Source organism: Rattus norvegicus, chromosome X (assembly GCF_036323735.1).
Source record: "Rattus norvegicus strain BN/NHsdMcwi chromosome X, GRCr8, whole genome shotgun sequence".
NCBI lineage: Eukaryota > Metazoa > Chordata > Mammalia > Rodentia > Muridae > Rattus > Rattus norvegicus.
This window is the reverse complement of record NC_086039.1, coordinates 4,940,101-4,962,316: the sequence shown is the minus strand read 5'-3', so window position 1 is coordinate 4,962,316 and position 22,216 is coordinate 4,940,101. Positions and strand designations below refer to the sequence as shown.

Below are 22,216 nucleotides of genomic sequence, written 5' to 3'. Positions count from 1 at the left end.
TCTGATGTTAGTTGGTCTTGCTGTCTCTAACTAGAGCTTTTTCCTCCTGTGACCCTGGGAGCCTGTGGGCCTGTGGGCCTGTTGATCTGTGACCCTGTGGGCCTGTGGCCCTGTGAGCCTGTGAGCATGTGATCTTAGTAGTGAGAGCACTCCTAGGAGACCTGTTCTCTCAGAGCAGGTTTTGGGTTTGGAGGGCTGTGGGACAGCAGATGGAAACCTGAAGGGTCCTGTTCTAGACCACCCCGAGGCTCCTGTGCTCTGTGCTCTGTGCTCTCCCAACAGGTCTCGGTTTGGATAGTCAGTGGAGAGAAAGAGGGGTTCCACTTGTCAGATGTGGGCTTAGGGGTGAGCGTTCCCCTGGCAGATCAGCTCTCTGTGGGCAAGTTTTGGGTCTAAGGGCTGTGGGACAGGTCCAGATCTGGGTTCAGATGGAGTCCCATCCCAGGCCGCACTGTGGCTCCTGAATGGTGTGCACTCCAAGTGTCTCTCTCTTTGCTTAATCAGTGGAGAGAAAGTGGGTTCCTACATGTGGACTTAGGAGTGAGAGTGCTCCTGGCAGACCAGCTCTCTGTGGGCAGGTTTTGGGTCTGAGGGACAACCCCAGCTCTGGGCACAGATGAAGCGAGGCATTTTCTTAATTGATGTTCCCTAGAAATATAAACTGAAATAAATCCTTTCCTGGCTAAACCCAAGTTGCTTTGATCATGAACTTTCATCACAACAATAGTGTCCCTAATTAGGACACTCTCCCAAAACCCTTCTCAAATTAGCCCTGTGTTAACAGGATTGTGGTGATTGCTTTCTGCTTTTATAGGGTGATTTCTTTTTTGTCCTTTGGCTAGATATAATATTTGTTTGTTTGCTTGTTTGTTTGTTTGTTTGTTTGTTTTGTCTGACTATTGATAGGTGCTCCTGGTCTGCTGGCTTCTTTAGTACCCATTCCACAATAGAGAGGAGGCACAAGAAAACAGAATGTATTGCTTTTGTAGTTCCTTCATTTTCAAGGTGGCTAATAAGTCTGTGTCTTCTGAATTTGACTTATACATCTGCTCCATCTTGTCTGGAAATAGAAGCCAACCAACCTAAAAGTTTGTTCAATGTTTTTCGAGAAAGGGTCATGCTCTGTAAGCCATGCAGGCTTCAAATGTGTGATCCTCTGGCCCTAACCTCCCAAATGAGTTTATAGGTATATATTAGTCAGGGTTCTCTAAAGGAACAGAATTATTATCTAGTAATTGCTCACACTAGTTGTTGCTCAGTCCATGCAGCTGGACATCTCAGGTGCTCTTCAGTATACACTGGAATCCAAAAGAGGTAGGCTCTAATGCCAGGGAAGGAATGGACTTGCCAATGAGAGGGAGGGTAAGCAGACACAGATCAGAACTTCCTTCTTCTATCCCCCTATAGGTGTACCAGGAGCTTTGGTTTTAGTTAATTCCAGATGTACTTTATGTGTATGGATCTCTTGCCTGAATATCTGTCTGTTTTGTGAGATGCCAGATGAATGCTGGGAACTGAACAAGTGCCCCACACCCAGTTTTAATGTTTTAAACTACATTTTGATTTTATTCTATTAACATTGTAGTTAGGGGCATGTGCATGTGTGTACCTCAGCATGTGTGTGGAGGAAGTTTCTGTGAACAAATTCAGATTGTCTTGGGCTATCTAGCCAGCTCTCTTTTAAAAAAAAATTCATTATGTATACAGTGTTCTCCCTGCATGTATGCATGTCTGCAGTTCTGAAGAATGCACTCGATCTCATTATAATGGTCATGAGCCACATCCTGGTTGTTGGGAATTGAACTAAGGATTTCTTTTTTTTTTTCATTTTTTTCCGTTTTTTCTTTATTAACTTGAGTATTTCTTATTTACATTTCGAATGTTATTCCCTTTCCCGTTTTCCGGGCCAATATCCCCCTAACCCCTCCCCCTCCCCTTCTATATGGGTGTTCCCCTCTCCATCCTGCCCCCATTACCACCCTCCCCCCCAACAATCACGTTCACTGGGGGTTCAGTCTTGGCTGGACCAAGGGCTTCCCCTTCCACTGGTGCTCTTACTAGGCTATTCATTGCTACCTATGAGGTTAGAGTCCAGGGTCAGTCCATGTATAGTCTTTGGGTAGTGGCTTAGTCCCTGGAAGCTCTGGTTGCTTGGCATTGTTGTTCGTATGGGGTCTCGAGGCCCTTCAAGTTCTTCCAGTCCTTTCTCTGATTCCTTCAATGGGGGTCTCATTCTCAGTTCAGTGGTTTGCTGCTGGCATTTGCCTATGTATTTGCTGTATTCTGGCTGTGTCTCTCAGGAGAGATCTACATCCGTTTCCTGTCGGCCTGCACTTCTTTGCTTCATCCACCTTGTCTAATTGGGTGGCTGTATATGTGTGGGCCACATGTGGGGCAGGCTCTGAATGGGTGTTCCTTCTGCCTCTTTTTTAATCTTTGCCTCCCTATTCCCTGCCAAAGGTATTCTTGTTCCCCTTTTAAAGAAGGAGTGAAGCATTCGAATTTTGATCATCCCTCCTGAGTTTCATGTTGAACTCAGGATTTCTAGAAGAGCAGTCAGTATTCTTACCCTCTGACCCATCTCTCCGACCACTGACCACCTCTTAATATGAGCTTTTATTGTACATTTCTACCCATTTTGAATAGGTTTCTTCTCCAAATTCTGCAGCAGTAGTGTTTTTGTTTGTTTTGTTTTGTTTTTGAGATAAGTTTTCCGTGTCTTATAGCTCTGGATATTATAGAACACAATATGTAGAACAGACTGACCTTGATCTCAGAGATTCACCTGCCATATCCTCCCGAATTCTGGGATTAAAGACATGTACCCATGCCCAGCACCAGTTATTCTATTAAACTGGTAGATAACTTTATCAGATTAGAAAAATGCCAAATTTCAAACATTTGTAATATCAGAGCAAAGGCCCCCAAATCAAATTTTGATTGCAAAATCAGGCATGTTCAAGGTGGTAGACACGAGAAACGTGACCCCATGAAACTAAAAAGCTTCTTACATTGTCATCTAAGTGAAAAGGGGGGCTGCGGAATGGAAGAACATCTTTATCAGTTATATATCTCATAGATGGTTAGTATCTAGAATGTACAAAGAAATGACAACAAATACTAGTGTAAGTGTGGAAAAGGCAGGACAATTTTTCACTCTTGATGGGAATATAAACTGGTGTAGATGCCTCAAAAAAATTGAAATGGATCTACAACATGATCCAGCAATACCACTCCTGGGCATACTTGCAAAGGACTCTCTATATCTTATTACAGAGACACTTGGTCACCCATGTTCCTTGCTGCTCTATTCACAATAGCCAGGAAATGGAAACAGTCTAGATGTCTATTAACAAATGGGTGGAGTAATAATGAAAATGTGGTTAATATATACAATGGAATACTAGTCCGCCCTAAAAATAAATAACGTTTACTGGTAAATGGATGGAGCTGAAAATAATCATTCTGAGTAAGATAACCCAAATGTCACATGATCTCAATCTCTCTCTCTCTCTCTCTCTCTCTCTCTCTCTCTCTCTCTTTCTCTCTCTCTCCCTCCATCCCTCCCCCATCCCTCCCTCCTTTCCTCCCTGTCTCTTTCATGTATGGATGCTAGATTAGAACCTTTACATAAGAGTACCCATAGAAGGCAGAGACTAGTAAGGGCCATGAGGATGATTTCAAGGAAAGAGGGAATAGGATATAGATCTGAAGGGGAAAGGGTTATAATGGAACAGAAAGAGTTAAACAGGGTGGAATGGGAAGGAAGAGTAGAGGTGGGGAGTATGGGAAAAGATAACTAACACTAAAGACCTTGAAAGAACTATAAGGAAATTAGTACTGTGGAAGCTTCCTAAAATATAGCCATATACATATATTAGTAGGGTTTAAATAGTTACCCTGTAATAGGGGACTCTATCTCCCCCACACACAACAGACTGTCAAATCAGAAGCCCCAGATACTAGGTACGAATTATCTCTTTTGGAGTTGTTAGACAGTGGTGTCCCACAGATCTCCCAATACCCTTCAAGCTAATTTCATTGCTTTTGGTTACCCTCCACAATTTGAAAGTAAGATCAGACTACTGAAGACAACCACATAGCTGACTCATAGGAAATTGGAGAAACCAAGCCAGTGCCAACCTAGGGACTTCATTTCCTTCTGGATAGTTTTCACAATGCTGGAAGGAAGATTCTCTGCATGCAACCAGGGAAGAAAGCCATCAACACCCTTTCCCTTCCATCTATAATAACAACTGCCCTGACCAGATATGCCCAGTGTTGCAATAGAGGCAATAGGTGTTAGGAGAGTGACTACTTTCTGACTAATGCTGTCTCTACAAGACAGAACCCATGCCTGACATCACTAACTGAGATACTCATGGTTGGCTAGGTCATAGACTCTAGGGGAGAACCTATCACTAGTATTCTATTAATTACCCCTAATTTTAAAAAATGGAGTGGAAAGATTATAAATCCAGAGGAATATGTCCATAGTGAGGCAGTGTTTGCCCAACACAATAGTGTAGTTGCTTATGTAAATTCACAGCAGCTATACCTGCATGCACAAGACTTGTACAAAAACAAGCCATATAAAACCCCAGCATGGCTGGGGGAAGAGTTCACAAACTCCCAGCCCTATCTGAGTATCTAACTGCTGGGAGAAGGACAGTCAGTTTTCTTCAGGAATGCAGATTTCAATATATGGTTCACAGCCATGCACAAACTAGCAGCACTAAATGGAGTCAGTATGTATTAAAGAAAAAAAGAGCAGAAAAAAGAACATGACATTGAATGGGAAAGGGGGCATTAAAGGGAAGTTTTGGAGGGGAAGGAATAAGAAGTGGATTTGACTAAAATACAATATATGCATGTGTGAATGTTAACTAAAATCTTTTCTTTTTAAGAAAAATGCTGATGGTTAACTAGCACACGTGCCCCCCACGCTGCTCACACACAGTGGCTCAAGAAATATGTTTAAATGAAAGAAGGAAAACTTTCAGATGAAATAGGGGTAAACAGCCAGGCGTGCTGCTGCTGCTGCTGCTGTTCCTCCTCCTCCTCCTCCTCCTCCTCCTCCTCCTCCTCCTCCTCCTCCTCCTCCTCCTCCTCCTCCTCCTCCTCCTCCTCCAACTATTTCTTCTCTGACTTCCTCAACTTTTTAGACTTCTTTGCTGGCTGGTTGCTGTGAGCATGATTTCTTTTGTTTTGCTCCTGTGAACCAGTACCCAGGGGAGGACAGATGGTTACATGTCTTTTACCTAAAGGAACAGTTTGAACCCAAGCTCTTTCCCCATCTGCCCAGCATGCCTCAGAAAGCTCTTTTATTTTGGCTCCCTTTTATTGAAAATAGATTCTTTACTCACACATATACCCTGATTATAGTTACCCCTCTCTCTGCTCTTCCCAGTCCCTCCACACCTCCTCTCCCCTCCTTTTCTGTCTCTCATTAGAAAAGAACATGGCAAAATAAAATATAATAAGATCAAACAAAATAAAATACGATAAATCCATCACATCAAAGTTGAACAAGGTCAACCAGCAGAGAGAAAAGAGCCCAAGAGAAGTCACAGGTATCAGAGATCCGCTTGTTCACACACTCAGGATTGCCACAAAAGCACTAAACCTGGTGTAGACCCATGCAGGCCCTGTGCTTGGTACTTCAATCTCTGTAAGTTCATATAAGCTCTGCTCATGTAGTATTGTTTTGTTTTATTTTTTGTTTTTTGTTTTTGGACTGAGAGACTATAATTGAGTGTTTCTATTTCCATAGGAGTTATAGATCTGTTTTGTAATTGGATATTTTGTTTACATTTCCAATGTTATTCCCTTTTCCAGTTTAATGGACATAAGCCCCCTATTCCATTCCCCTCCCCTTTTTCTATAAGGGTCTTCCCCTCCCAAACTACCCTCTCTTCCCACACACCCTCCCAACATTCCCCTACACTGGGGAGTCCAACCTTGGCAGGACCAAGGGCTTCTCCTTCCATGGGTGCCCAACAAGGCCATTCTCTGCTACATATACAGCTGGAGCAATGGGTCCATTTGTACTCTCTGGGAAGTGGTTTAGTCCATGGGAGCTCTGGTTGGTTGGTATTGTTGTTCTTATGGGGTTGCAAGCCCCTTCAGCTCCTTCAATCCTTTCTCTAATTCCTCCAAGAGGGACCCTGTTCTCAGTTCAATAGTTGGCTGCTAGCATTTCCTCCATATTTGACATGCTTTGGCTGTGCCTCTCAGGAGATAGGTATTTCCAGCTCCTGTCAGCATTCACTTCTTAGCTTCATCAATATTATCTAGTATTGGTGGCTGTATATATGTGGGTTTTAAACCCATGTGGGGCAGATTCTAAATGGCCACATGGTCTCTACTCCAAATGTTATTCCCATATCCCCTCCTATGAATATTTTTGTTCCCCCTTTTAAGAAGGAATGAAGCATTAGAACTTGAGTGTTCTTCTTGAGCTTCATGTGGTCTGTGGATTGTATCTTGGGTAATTCGAGCTTTTGGGCTAATATCCACTTAAAAGTGAGCGCATACCATGAGTGTTTCTCTATGATTTGGTTATCTCACTCAGGATGATATTTTCTAGTTCCATCCATTTGCCTATGAAATTCATAAAGTCATTGGTTTTGATAGCTGAGTAGTACTCTATTATGTAGATGTAACACATTTTCTGTATCCATTCCTCTGTTGAAGGGCATCTGGGTTCTTTACAGCTTCTGGCTATTATAAATAAGGCTGCTATGAACATAGTGGAGCATGTGTCTTTGTTATATGTCGGAACATCTTTTGGGTATATGCCCAAGAGAGGTATAGCTGGGTCCTCAAGTAGTTCAATGTCCAATTTTCTGAGGAACCTCCAGACTGATTTCCAGAATGGTTGTACCAGTCTGCAATGCCACCAACAATGGAGGAGTGTTCCTCTTTCTCCACTTCCTCACCAGCATGTGTTGTCACCTGAGTTTTTGATCTTAGCCATTCTGATTGGTGTGAGGTTGAATTTCAGGGTTGTTTTGATTTCCCTTTTTCTGATCACTAAGGATGTTGAACATTTCTTTAGGTACTTCTCAGCCACTTGATATTCTTCAGCTGAGAATACTTTGTTTAGCACTGTACCCCATTTTTAAAGGGGTTATTTGGCTTTCTAGAATCTAACTTCTTGACTTCTTTGTATATTTTGGATATTAGCTTTCTATTAGATGTACGATTAGTAAATATCTTTTCTCAATCTGTTGGTTGCCGTTTTGCCCTAATGACAGTGTCCTTTTCCTCACATAAGCTTTGAAGTTTTATGAGGTCCCATTTGTTGATTCTTGATCTTAGAGCATAAGCCATTGGTGTTTTGTTCAGGAAATTTTCCCCACTGTCCAAGTGATCAAGGCTCTTCCCCACTTTTTCATCTGTTAGTTTGAGTATATCTGGTTTTATGGGGAGTCCTTGATCCACTTGGACTTGAGCTCTGTACAGGGCAATAAAAATGGGTCAATTGGCATTCTGCTACATGCAGACCACCTGTTGGACCAGCACCATTTGCTGAAAATGCTATCTTTTTTCTACTTCATGGTTTTTAGCTCCTTTGTCAAAGATCAGGTGACCATAAGTGAGTAGGTTCATTTCTGGGTCTTCAATTCTATTCTACTGATCTATCTGCCTGTCTCTGTATGCGTACCATACAGTTTTTATATGACTATTGCTCTGTAATACAGCTTTAAGTCAGGGATGGTGATTCCCCCAGAAGTTCTTTTTTTTTCTTTTTCTTTTTTTTTTCGGAGCTGGGGACCGAACCCAGGGCCTTGAGCTTGCTAGGCAAGCACTCTACCACTGAGCTAAATCCCCAACCTCCAGAAGTTCTTTTATTGTTGAGGATAGTTCATGCTATCCTGGGTTTTTTTATTCCAAACGAATTTGCAAATTGCTCTTTCTATCTCTATAAAGAATTGAGTAGGAATTTTGATGGGGATTGCATTGAATCTGTAGATTGCTTTTGGCAAACTGGCCATCTTTACTATATTAATCCTGCCAATCCATGAGCATGGGAGATCTTTCCATCTTCTGTGGTCTTCCTCAATTTCTTTCCTCAGTGTCTTGAAGTTCTTATTGTACAGATCTTTTACTTGCTTGGTTAAAGTCACACCGAGGTACTTTATATTATTTGGGTCTATTATGAAGGGTGTCGTTTCCCTAATTTCTTTCTCGGCTTGTTTCTCTTTTGTATAGAGGAAGGCAACTGATTTATTTGAGTTAATTTTATACCCAGCCACTTTGCTGAAGTTGTTTATCAGCTTTAGTAGTTCTCTGGTGGAACTTTTGGGATCACTTAAATATACTATCATGTCATCTGCAAATAGTGATATTTTGACCTCTTCTTTTCCCATCTGTATCCCCTTGATCACCTTTTGTTGTCTGATTGCTCTGGCTAGAACTTCAAGAACTATATTGAATAAGTAGGGAGAGAGTGGGCAGCCTTGTCTAGTCCCTGATTTTAGTGGGATTGCTTCAAGTTTCTCTCCATTTAGTTTAATGTTAGCGATTGGTTTGCTGTATATGGCTTTTACTATGTTTAGGTATGGGCCTTGAATTCCTATTCTTTCCAGGACTTTTATCATGAAGGTGTGTTGAATTTTGTCAAATGCTTTTTCAGCATCTAATGAAATGATCATGTGGTTCCTATCTTTGAGTTTGTTTATATAGTGGATTACATTGATTAATTTTCGTATATCAAACCATCCCTGGATCCCCTTAGGACTGCTTTCATATGTCCCATAAGTTTGGGTAGGTTGTACCTTTGTTTTAATAAAATTCTAAGAAATCTTTCATTTCTTTCTTTGTTTCTTCTTTGACCAAGTTATCATTGAGTAGAGCATTATTTAACTCCCATGTATATATGTGCGTTCTTTCCTTATTTTTGTTATTGGAGACCAGCCTTTGTCCATGGTGGTCTTATAAGATACATGGGTTTATTTCTATCTTTTTGTATCTGTTGAGTTCTGTTTTGTGACCGATTATATGGCCAATTTTGGAGAAGGTACCATGAGGTGCTGAGAAGATATATCCTTTTGCTTTAGGATGGAAGGTTCTACAAATATCCGTTAAGTCCATTTGGTTCATAACTTCTGTTAGTCTCTCTATGTCTCTGTTTAGTTTCTGTTTCCATGATCTGTCCACTGATGAGAGTGGGGTGTTGAAATCTCCTACTATTATTGTGTGAGGTACAATGTGTGCTTTGAGCTTTAGTAAGGTTTCTTTTGTGTATGTAGGTGCCCTTGCATTTGGAGCATAGATATTTAGGATTGAGAGTTCATCTTGGTGGATTTTTCCTTTGATGAATACGAAGTGTCCTTCCTTATCTTTTTTATGACTTTTGGTTGAAAATCAATTTTATTTGATATTAGAATGGCTACTCCAGCTTGGTTCTTCAGACCATTTGCTTGGAAAGTGGTTTTCCAGCCTTTTACTCTGAGGTAGTGTCTGTCTTTGTCTCTGAGGTGTGTTTCCTGTAGGCAGCAAAATGCTGGGTCCTCATTATGTATCCAGTTCGTTAATCTGTGTATTTTTATTGGGGAATTGAGTCCATTGATGTTGAGAGATATTAAGGAATAGTGATTGTTGCTTCCAGTTATCTTCGTGTTTGTAGGTGAGATTATGTTTTTGTGCTTGTCTTCTGTAAACGATTAGTTTCTTGCTTTTTCTAGAGTGTATCTTACCTCCTTATGTTGGGCTTTACTATTTATTATCCTTTGTAGGGCTGGATTTGTAGAAAGATATTGTGTAAATTTGGTTTTGTCATGGAATATCTTGGTTTCTCCATCTATGTTAATTGAGAGTTTTGCTGGATACAGTAACCTGGGCTGGCATTTGTGTTCTCTTAGGGTCTGTATGACATCTGTCCAGGATCTTTTGACTTTCATAGTCTCTGGTGAAAAGTCTGGTGTGATTCTAATAGGTCTGCCTTTATATTTTCCTTGACCTTTTTCCCTTACTGCTTTTAATATTCTTTCTTTGTTTTGTTCATTTGGTGTTTTGACTATTATGTAATGGGAGAAATGTCTTTTCTCGTCCAATCTATTTGGAGTTCTGTAGGCTTCTGGTATGTTTATGGGCATCTCTTTCTTTAGGTTAGGGAAGTTTTTTTCTATGATTTTGTTGAAGATATTTACTGGCCCTTTAATTTGGGAGTCTTCATTCTCTTCTGTACCTATTATCCTTAGGTTTTATCTTCTCATTGTGTCCTGAATTTCCTGGATTTTTTTGGATTAGGAGCTTTTTGCTTTTTTTTATATTCTTTGACACTTGTGTCAATGCTTTCTATGGTATCTTCTGCCCCTGGGATTCTCTCTTCTATATCCTAAATTCTGTTGGTGATGCCAACATGCTGTCTATGACTTCTGATTTCTTTCCTATGTTTTCTATCTCTAGGGTTGTTTCCCTTTGTGATTTCTTTATTATTATTTTTTTCCATTTTCAGATCCTAGATGGTTTTCTTCAATTCCTTCACCTGTTTGGTTGTGTTTTCCTGTAATTCTTAAAGGAATTTTTGTGTTTCCTCTTTTAGTGCTTCTACTTGTTTTCCTGTTTTCTCATGTGTTTTTTTAAAGGGAGTTACTTATATTCTTCTTAAAGTCCTCTTTCATTATCATAAGATGTGATTTTAAACCAGAATCTTGCTTTTCCAGAGTGTTGGGGTATCCTGGACTTGCTGTGGTGGGAGAAATGGGATCTGAAAATGCCATGTGTCCTTGGTTTCTGTTGCTCATATTCTTGCACTTGCTTTTCAACATCTGGTTATCTCTGCTGTTATCTGGTCTTGTTGTCTTTGACAGTGGCTTGACCCTCCTTTAAGTCTGTGTGTTAGTACCCCTGGGAGACCAGATCTCTCCTGCTGGGATCCTGCCACAAAGAGTTGTGCACAGGGTCAGTTCCAGGTGAAGACAGAAATGGGAAGGATCCTGCTCTACTCCTCCTCCACTCCTTTGTCCCAAGGACTCCAGGCAGGTCCCTAGGAGCAGAAGTGGTCTCACCTGTGCTTCCAAGCATGTCAGCACTCCTGAGAGACCAGCTCTCTCCAAGTGGGATCCAGGCACAGAGAGCTTTGGCACAGGTTCAGCATGGTTCACAGATGTCACTTTTATATCTTGAACTGTTTTATTCATTTCCTTCCACAAGGAGTCCACAGCTGAAGTTCTGCTACAAAGCTGGGGATGAGACTGGGGTTTTGTACTTATAGAATCTGAGAGAGAAGTGAAGATCTCCAGCTTCTCTGCTTCCCTAGCAGGAGTGGCCTACATGCTCCCAGGGAATACCTGATGAAATTGGGAACTAGGATAAAGCAATGTGTTTCAAAGTGTTTATGGAGTGGAAGAGATCTGTGGCCTCCACTGGAGGTGGGAGCAGGCCAAAAAGGGAGGCTGCAGCAAGTGTTCTACTTCAGAGCTATGGATTAATGTGTGAGGGGTTGGATTTGTACAAGCAGGAGAGGTGAAGATTTGCAGATAGCCTACCTATTTCCCAGGCTAGAGTTCCAGAAAGCCCTTTTCAACAGACAGGCCACTTTGGTAACTGTTTAAAGCACAGCAATATTTGCAGAGGAGTCAGTATTATCTTCTCTTCATCTTCACTAAACACCTCAAGTCACATTTTCTCCTTTTCTGCTTTTACAAACCAGATAGACAGGTACTGATTCTATGCATTCTCAATACTCAATAATATAACATAGATAAAGAAAACTATAGCTTAAACCACCAAGGTGCAACAGACTGTGGATTTCTACTAAGGCCAATCATTCTTTGTTTTTTTCCCTTTCCAGGTCAGTGGTTATAAACAGGTGAGCTCGGCATGCTGCACCAACACTGAAGAGGCTGCACAGTGGAGGCACTCTATCTCACTGTTAGACACTGGGACTGATTTGGTACCAACTGCTGTGCAAATCTGCTGGTCAGGAACATTACAAGCTGTTAAGCGATGACAAACACATTGGCTGAGATGAAGTTTCCAGAAAGGAAGTGGTGGTGCAATGTGGATATTTGTGACCATAAAATAGGAAAAGTTTTACTTCCCAGGCTTAACTTGGCTGGGCTTAAGCCATTTCAACAAGGCATTCTCACAACAAAGAAGAGATATGATCTGGTTCCATTTCATATCAGCAGATGTCTGGACAAAACCATCAATGTGACTAAGGGCCAAGTGCTACTATGTCTATCTTGATTAAGTTACTTCATATTAAATAAAAGGTCTGGCTGGTATTGTTTCCAAAAGGCCTCATCCAGCTCTCCTTCAATTAGCAGTCTTCCTATAGAACCATTTCCTAAACAGTTTTCCCTGGTGGGTAGGAGAGTTGTAATAAACTAAACCTTTTTTGTTTTCAAAATTTTCTATCTAGTTGTTTTTTAACTCTGCAGTTAAATGACTGTAGCATCATACTAATGACATGACTTTGGGGGGAGAGGGATAAGCAGATTTTGTTAAGTGGCTCAATTGTATGAATTCAATAAAGGCAGTCTATATAAAAGAGTTATAAGAACCATGAAGGAAACTGTATATAGGGTTCAAGAATTTTCCTTTTTAATTTGTATATGTGTGGGTGTTTTATCTACATATATGTCTGTGCGCCATCTGCAATGCCTAGTTCCCATGAAGGCCAGAAAAAGGAGTCAGATCCCTTGGAACTGGAGTTACAGATGATTTTAAGCTTCCATATGGGTGATGGGAATCAAATCACAGTCCTCTGGAAGAGAAGCCAGTTCTCCTAACCACTGAGCCATCTCTACACCAATTGGATTCAAGAATGTTAGCAGTCATCCTGTAAAGTTACAATGTCAAGTTTATACCTGTCAGTCTCACAGATTCAGGTTGCTAACTCCTGGAGAGCATTCTTCAGGATTCTGCACTCAAAGCCTGTAAGACTCTTAGTGGGAATAGGAGTCCTAGGCTAAGGCCAAGTTTAAAATGTTTCTTTAATTCTAAAAAATCTCCAAAAGATGTTACCACTGATTTTACAGACCCCACCGTCAACCCTGTCTGTGCAGTTGAAGCTGGTCTCAAACTTGTCCCTGCCTACTAAGTGTGGCATTACAGGTGTGTACCAGTATGTACAGATGACACCTTATTCTTCCTTTTCCCTATAGCTTTATGTGTATGTGTGTTTGCCTGTATGAGTTTATGTGTACCAAATTTGTAAATGCTGTCAGAATCCAGAAGAGGTCATTGGATCTCCTGGAACTGAAGTTACAGGTAGTTATAAGCTAGTCTATGTGGGAGCTTTGAACTGCTTCCTGATCTTGTACAAGAGTAGTAAGTTGTCTTAGCCACCGAGCCATCTCTCTCACTCCCGTGATACCCAATTCCAAAGCTGAAAATTTAATATCTAACTCAGGGATTGGCAAGGATTTTTTTACTGAAAGGTCAGACAGTAAATAGTTCAGGCATAATGTGCAGTAGAATCTGTATCATGACTGCCCAGCTCCCTCACTGTAACATAAAGCAACTCGATAGCATGCTAAGCAATTGCCAATAAAACTTCATTTACAAATATAGGCTGTGGGCTAGAATTGCTTACGGTCCAAGTAGATCTTGCCAAGTATGGTTTGAATGAATTCCCTAGAGGGAAATAGTTCCAAGAATGAAGTAACTTCTCAGTGAGAAAAAGAAACATAATGGACATAAGGTCACCCTGTATACACATAGAAGAGGGCACTCTGAAAACACACAAGTCATTAGCTCAGCCAGTTAATCTTTTTATTTTGAATTTTATAAAAAAAGAAGCTTAGAGAAAACACGTTAAGTATCAGTAAAAGACAGGAAACATGAGGCTAGCTTTACAATAGCAATCTAAACAGCTCTAGGAAGGTGCAAGTAATCGTTGAGGGGCAGAGAGCACAGCAAGGCTCCTACTGCAGTTTTCCCTATTGCACAGAAAGGTTGCAGATAATTCCACATCTTTAATTTTCACAGTTAAAACACACTTTGTTATCTTCTATAAAATTCTCCCCAAATACACTATGTCAGCTCTTTATAAAAAGTTCCCCAGAATGTCCCATCATTGCAATGTTAAATTCTCCCTATTCTACTTTAGGAATTTTCTTTCCAGATAGTCAATTAATCTTTATGGTCTGCTCATTTAATTATTTTAGTGAGCACAGTAAAACATGCCCAAAAAGGAGGATTAGGTGGATTTAGGCTAAAAAGAAAAGAAAACCTAGGAGGCAACGGACCTGCTGTGAAGTTACACTTTAAGCGAATGCTTTTATTTAACGTATACATCCACAGATTGACTATCCACAAAATGGAAAAGCATCCTCTGTTCCTCTAAGGCCTGCAAGTGGAGTCATCAAAATCATCCCCAAGACACCCATGCAGTTATCCATGAACACAAGGACAGTTGGTTTCTGAAAGTGCTTTCAAAAACAACCTTCAGGGCTTCAAGCAAGTCTCTGCTTCCTTTTCAGTTTCAGGGTTTTTTTTTTTTGTTTGTTTGTTTGTTTTGTTTTAGCACACACAGGCCTAGACAAATTTCCACTGGCCAAGAGTTGAAGGTGGACTGGGACTGGGATATTCTCTTGTGTCCTTCTAATGGTGACATGAGACGAAGATGCCCTATGCTGTGTACTCTCATTTCTACTTCAGGCCTTCTCAAAAAGCAGCACAGCCGACAGACCCTCCTTGTAATGTTACCCAATGCTTGGGTGGACAAAACATGGCTGCTCATATGTTCCTAATGGGCCACAGTTATAGCATACATATAGCATACCCTGCTTAGGAAAATAAAATGAACACTAAAAAATTTTTGATTTTACTCTTCATAATTTGTCAACAATTGGTGATAAGGTGTATCTTCTACTTCAATAAATGTTTATGAAAACTGAAAGTGGAAAAATGTTGTTTTTAGGTCCTGTTTTGAAAGTATTGTCAAAAAATGGTTTTATGGTTTGACATAAGCACACTCATTCCTATGATACTCCTCTATGGATTATTCAAACCAGGTTTTAATGGGGGGGGGTGTCATTTTAGGTATCAAAGAGATAAAGGCAGCATTCCGATATATTGTTTCTAAAGTAAACTCTTGGCTACTAGATTCAACTTACTACATCAGAAGACAGCAGCTGATGCTAGCAAGCCAGTCTCACTTAAAAACAACAAAAGAGCTCCCATTCAGCACGCATGAGACAGACTGCCCCACCCCAATCGAGTCAACATCAAAAGGCAGGTGTGAGACTGTCAAACCCATGTGCCCCAGTGTACTGGCTAGTTTTTCCGTGTCAATTGACACAAGCTGGAGTTATCACAGAAAAAGGAGCCGCAGTTGTGGAAATGCCTTCATGAGACCCAGCTGTAAGACATTTTCTCAACTAGTGGCCAAGGTGGGAGGACCCAGCCCATTGTGTGTGGTGCAGTCCCTGGACTGGTAATCTTGGGTTATATAAGAAAGCAAGCTGGGCAAGTCAGGGGAAGCATCATCCCTCCAGTAAGAAACATCCCTCCATGGCCTCTGCATCAGCTCCTGCTTCCTGACCTGCTTAAGTTCCAGTCCTGACTTTCTTTGGTGATGAAATAGCAATGTGGAAGTGTAAGCTGAATAAACCCTTTCCCCCCCAACTTGCTCCTTGGTCATGATGTTTGTGCACTAATAGAAACCCTGACTAAGACACCCAATATAACTATCAGTTTAGCAAGGTGCCACCTTAGCAGCCCTCCCTGCAAATGACATTTTAGATAGATGATGCTGTCAGCTCTTAGCTACTTTTATTCTCTTAGAACTTATACTGAGAATAAGGCAGGTTACACAATTGTCTTCTGATCTCAGTGGTGTCTCTGTACCTGAGAACCAGTGGTTCACATTAAATATATGACATGATTACATTCACTCCCACTGGAGACAAGGCAGAAGATAATCTATGCCAGAACAAATATGAGGCAGATCTTTGCCCTGGATGGAGTAGCTCACTTACAGCTGAGATAACTTTTTTTTTCTCAAAAGAGATCTTATTTGTCTATGGAAACACAAGGCATTTGGAGGTCTAGGGGGTCCAACCCAGGGTGCTCCTTGCTGTTTGCTTAATAAGACACTTGATATCATAGTGTGGTTTGTTTGGCTCCAGGGCAACATGGTCATCCTAGGAAATACTGGATGATTGGAGTTGATATGCCCAGTCTATGGTGTTGCACAGAAGAAACACACAGCTTCCTTTAAGTGTGGGATTTCCTTCTCTAGGAAAGCTTAGGATTCCGAGTAGTTCCCACAGGATTATGAAAGGGAATGAGTGGGTCTTTACATTCTTTCTGTTAGAGCTATATCATTTCTGGTATGTGATGATAGTTATCCCTCCCTATGGTGCTAGCAGTAAATGGGACCACTCTTATTCTGCAGAATAAGACATGGGAACTAAAAGAACAAAGTTTGCCCACAAAAACGGACTACTAATTTCATTCCATATTGAACTGAAATGACAGCTTCCCAGCATCTTTGTGTCTGAATATGCAGCAGCTTGATTAGTCAAAGACAAATCCTCCCTTTCCTACCCACAAGTTAAAATGAAGATGAAAAGTTTGAAAGTCCTCTATGTGAATACTCACCCTCCTTTTCTCCTTCAAGTCTATTTTCATATAGAAGACAACCTTCAATTCTGACAAATGATCACAAAAGTTCTACAGTGACTTAGTCTGCATTAGTAATCAGTTTGGGGTGTTTTTGTCACTAACTATTACAAAATAAACAATCACTTAACTTAGTAGGTCATTCCTTCAACTAAGCATCCTTTCGAACAGGATTCCTTACAAACTTTATCTAAAAGGCTCTCAATCCTTCTGCATTCCATTAACTGTCATCTCCCTCAAGTCAGAATGAACATGTGTGAAGGATGACTTGGATGACTTCTCAGACAAATGTGACCATTGCTCAGCAATTCCAATCTGGCAACAGGCAGCTGGCTTTGAAGTAGGCAATTTATGGGCTTGGTGGCATCCCACTTTTCTTCATGCAATCTGGGAACAACACTTTATTGTATTCTACAAGTAGCTTCATTTTTGTGGGTGACTCCTGGGAAGTCAGGGTGAGTCTCTAGATTTTGTAAGCAAAGATCAGGACCATGTATCAAAATAATTCACTTTCATTCACTGAACAAAGACTCAAATAATCAAAATCCTAGTTTTCTTGTTGTCTTGGCAATTACCAATACTTTCATATTTTACTGTGTCAAAGTAATGAAGATTATAAGACCCTTTAAGAGAAACACAACAGGATTATGCTAAGACTAGGCTGCTAAGAGGGTTAAATGTCACTAGTGATGTCCTAGTGCTTGTGGGGCATTATTCTTTCCTGTACACAACAAGAAAAATACACCATGTTACAAAAGCATCTTTTAGAAACTAGACAACCAAAACTGCTAGCACTGTAAGACATGGGAAAAAACTCTTTCCAATATTTCTTTCATTACTTTACCTACTTTAACATAGGCAATGTATGATAGCTCATCCAGAAAGAATTTAAACCAAAATGCTACATTTCAAACCATGTCCATATTAAACTGGTGCAGTAGCCTCTCTACCAAAAAAATGACCTCTCTTTACATGGCACTCAGCATTAAAACACACAAGTTCCTAAACTTATAGAAAACAGAATTTTTCTACCAGGTTATGTTCCATTACTTTGTTCCCTTTTCCTCATGCAGCAACTAAGATTGCATATATGCATCAGTTCAATGTCTGACATTCTTTTCAGGTCTTAAGACTTCTACAAAACACAACTGGCCTCACCAATGCTAGAGAAACAGGCAGCTCCAGTATGTCGCTTTGGTGCCTGTACTGCTAATAGGACTGCAGAAGGTGGTATTGACTCTGCAGCTCTGGGACCTTGATGGAGATGTTTTATCACAGCAACTGTTCTAAGAGTTTCATTGCTATAATGGGCTTATCAGATATCCCAATGATGGAGACTGGATGAATGTGATGGTTCCAGGTCTGATGGCAGAAGGCAAAAGTATCTCTCAGTATACCTAGGAAATAAAGATGTCTTAAACAAGCTTATTCTCAATGGCAAAGGCCTTTCTCACTTAGTATACAAAAAAGAGAATATTGACCCTTCCATATCTTGATCAAGAGTTGACTACATTTTCATTAATTACATGGAGAATCCAAGAGTTAAAGGACAAAGAAAGAATAAAGTATAGTTTCTGTTTTAAACTCTGGGTGAGCTGCTCGTCCCTCACAGGAGAAACCTTGTACCTTAAGAAAATGTGAAAACGCTGAATCTGAAGCTGGGAGGTGCTGTGGGTCATCTGCAGACCTGCTAAGCAACTCAGGGAACAACTAGAATCCTCCAGGAGGGAAGTGCTAGACTTCAGGGGAGGGAGGCTTATAATGAAGGAACAAGAATCTACTGAAAATGTAGAAAGATGATGTACAGAATTTACAAAGTACATGTTGCAGGCTAAGCTATTTAGCACACCCATACAGAGAACAAGGGCACGTCTATATAAAGGCCTGTTCTCTCAACTTATTATGAATGAGAAGAATGAAAATCAATCACAGTCATTATGAATTCTTCGAGGAGAATGGATGTAAACATAGGCTCCCAGAGAATGGGCAAAACAAAAGTGAGGTACAAAAAGGAAACTATTCATCTGAATGATTATGAATATCATCAGCAACAAATTCTAATGGAGAATGTTGAATTTCTCCCCCTTAAAAGGAAACACAGAGAAACAGCAGATGATACAGGGAATTACCTGACAGAAGACCATACTAGGGAGATGGCCAGACTGATCATGTGGGGCCTTTCCCATAAAATCTTGAGAGCGCAATTTAAAAGCACAAGAAAATGGTAGAAAATATTGAATTTTCATAGAAAACTTGATAACCAAGTCACACAGTGTATGATGAGAAGATTTGAATGATGAAACTGTATTTTCATGACAAGACTGAACATCCAAGAAACTTGGGAAGCTGGAGTTAGAGATTCAACAATGTAAAGAATTGATCAGAAGAGCAGCATTTCCAGCAGCTGCTCACTACTGCTTGTGACACTGCTACAACTTCACCACCATGAAAAGAACTTTTAGGCAAATAAGTTTTACAGATGTTGGGTTTCATCTGGGATTGAAGAAAAAGGCATTCTATGAAGAAAAAGCCAGTTGGTTAAAGCAACATTTTAAAAATAGTACTGTTTTTGACCACTAGAACTCAGATGATGTGAAACTTTGTAACACTTTCTTGAGAAGCTCTGATTTGGAGAATCTTAGGGCAATTCATTGTCCACAGCAAAGGAATCCCCATAGTATGTCCAGAAGTTCTCCCATTCACAGGGTAAATCTGATTAAACCTCATCCTGCTTCTACTTCACACTTTAGGCAGACATAATCTATCAGAACATAGCTGAATATATCAAACATAATTCCTGAAGAAAGAAAAGTCAGGCTGGAAGAAAAGGTTCAAACTCAGAACTGGAGCATAGCAACAAGACCTGGTCCACAGGAAGGTTGCTGCAGTGGATGCTCCTTGACCAACACCAACTCACACACAAAGAGATGACTCATCTTCGATTCTTGGATTTATCAAATTTCACAAAAGAAAATGTGGTCAAAATGCCCGTTACCTAATAGTTTTAAAAAGTCAGATTTGGGTTTTTTTGTTTGTTTGTTTTCTTGTTTTGTTTTTGGACTTTCCTGTCTATTCTGAAAGCAGAAATACTAACTCATTTAAAAAGCTCTGGATATGTATTTTTAGTAACAAAAGTTCAGGTTGAAACAAAGCACCAGAATGATTTTCATCTTCTAGGTGTTGAAAATAGTAACAATGGGGAAGTAATTATAAGTATTGAAGTTTTTGTCATAGAAATAGTTGGCATTGGAAACTCAGTGTTTACTTGAACATACATATTTTCATAATTTATAACAAAGCAAGTTCCATATTCTATGTAGTGTGATTTTGGAATTATCTCTTTTGGATGTTTTAAAGTAAAATTTATGTAAAATAAAAATAAAGACTTCCATCTTTTCTTTTCTTTACAGGTTATTTTTCACATTAAAATCTCTTTCCTCAAACTATAGTCTACGGTCTCTTCTGTTTCTTGCTACCTAATCTTCCCCCAGAAAACAGCAATATCTATGTTACCTTAAACCCTGTGGTGGACACATCTCAGTTCATATCTGATACCTTCTAGACAGTGGGCTCACATGGTAGCCTCAAAAGTCAAATAAGTATTGCCATGATATCATCAGCAGTTTCCTAGTACCTCCAGTCCTCATTTAATGAAAACAGAAGAACAGAACATGATTTGCCTTTGGTTTTAAACATTTCAGTAACTCTTTTATAAAGATTTCCAGAGAAGGAACTAGACTTCTCCCCCCACCCCCGCCCACCTCCATATTGAAATGCTCTTGGAAAACCCCTGTGCACATACACACAATTTTTGCAGTGCTGGGGTAGAACCCAGGGTCTGGTGAGCTACAGCAAGTACTCTAGTACTCTCCCACTGAGCTAAGGCCCCAGCCTATGGACATACTTCCTAATCCTCAGTCTAGGAGCAACACAAGTAGAATAGGCAAGACTGTGACAGGAGGATGATCTGGTGCAACGCCAGCATCTGGCACCACTGGAATTCTGATCCCACTTTCTTTCTTCACTGTCATTTGTCTAACATGTCCTCCCAACTTGATGTTTCTTGGGCCAGCTAGACTGGCACTATAGCGTAGCGATGAAGCCCCTTATCCAACCCACCATGCTCAGATGCTACAGGAGGATGAAGTGAGAGACCATTAAAGCATGCTATTGTTTTGTTTAACTCTGAAACAGTGTACTACTATGTGAAAAAGTGGGAATAGGTCTACATTTGTCTTTAATTTAGAGACACTTCAGCTTCGTCATCTGAGTCTTGGGTTAAGTTTTGAGTGGTAAGAGAGTTTCAAGCCCCGTTGAAGCAAGCATTAGTTTTAACACAGTCAATGTAACATATCAAACACACTGGGGCATTTGACCATCCTCACCCTTATGAGAGCCTCCCTGATCCCTCAGGATTTATAGGTAAGTCATGCATTTTCCTGCAGTGGAAACACAAGGGGAGTTCCCCGGCTGGAAACCTTCTGGTCTCCCATTCCCAGGTCTCGCTCAAGCACTTCCTCAGAGCTGCTTTTTGTTCTCCGACCACACTCAAGACTCGTGGAGGCTGTGTAGGAGCTTGAGGAGCCATTTGCTGTCACAGTGCTATCTCCATAGGTCAAGGTGAGGTCACCTTCCGTCAGGATGAAATCAGAGTCATCTTCTCGCAGTGGCTCTTGGTTCTGAAAGGTACAGACAACAAAAGGGGAACCTGAGATTTTCCAGAGCTGTGGCCAACCTAACCCCAAATTCTTATATCAAAAAACCAAGGACTTGGGAGGCTGCGGAGATGGTGCAAAAGTTAAGAACACTTGCTTCTTTTACAAAGAACCCAGGTTCAATTCATAGCACCCAAATTAGGCAATTTAGAGTTGCCTGTGATTCCAATTCTAGGGAATCCAAAACCCTCTTCTGGCCTCTGTGTATACCTGTACATATTTGCTCATATACATACACACCTACTCAGGTACACAAATACATATAGACATAAAAACATCTCTATTTTTTTTTGAAAAAGGATTTTATGAACCCTCTCACTGAACCTGGAGTCCACATATTAATTAGGTTATTAATTAGGTTACAGATATGCACCATCGAGCCCAGCAATTTATGTGAGTACTGGGGATTCAAACTCAGTTTCTTATGCTTGTGTGGTAGGCACTTACTGACAAGCCAACTCTGTCATAATGGTTGTCTTTCTCTAAGGGGGATGAGGAAGAGCACACACTGCATAGCAGCACTGGATTTCAGATTCACCATGACTTGGTAGATGCAATCTTTGTTCTCAAAGGAAGGATGTGACATCTAAGAAACTGCTGCTTTCATCCTGAATCTTTGGGTACAGTTGCCCTTATCTATGATCCCAACTATGCTAGCTTTAGCATACATACTCCTTTCTACGAATGTGTGCCACCTTTCCTGACCCCACTGACCTGTTTGAACTTCTTGAGAGCCCTTCTTCCTCAGACCTTGAGGTAGCCTTCTGATATCTCATCATTGGTTAAATCAACTGCAGATTATTGACTATTTGGAGACCCATCTTAAAGTCTCAGATTTGTCAACTACTAATCAAAGGGCCACGGACAGCCTGAGTTATCCCTAAGATTGTACTTTCCTCACTATATTGCTGCAG

The 22,216-nt window shown here is 40.6% G+C and overlaps 2 protein-coding genes across 4 annotated transcripts in view; one reads left to right on the top strand and one right to left on the bottom strand.

Moving 5' to 3' along the window:
- Chst7 (carbohydrate sulfotransferase 7) overlaps nucleotides 1-12,507 on the top strand; it is a 36,563-nt gene extending 24,056 nt beyond the window's left edge. Inside the window, exon 2 of the mRNA NM_207600.2 lies at nucleotides 11,804-12,507. The gene's annotated coding sequence lies outside the window, so the exon portion shown is untranslated. The remainder of the gene's footprint in view (nucleotides 1-11,803) is intronic.
- A 1,207-nt stretch (nucleotides 12,508-13,714) lies between these two features.
- The window catches only part of Slc9a7 (solute carrier family 9 member A7), a 181,025-nt gene continuing 172,523 nt past the window's right edge, over nucleotides 13,715-22,216 (bottom strand). For all 3 annotated transcript variants that reach the window (XM_006256637.4, NM_001401002.1, XM_063280010.1), the window contains one exon: nucleotides 13,715-21,266. In XM_006256637.4, coding sequence (XP_006256699.1) covers nucleotides 21,015-21,266 — 252 coding nt within the window. In that variant the 3' untranslated portion in view covers nucleotides 13,715-21,014. The remainder of the gene's footprint in view (nucleotides 21,267-22,216) is intronic.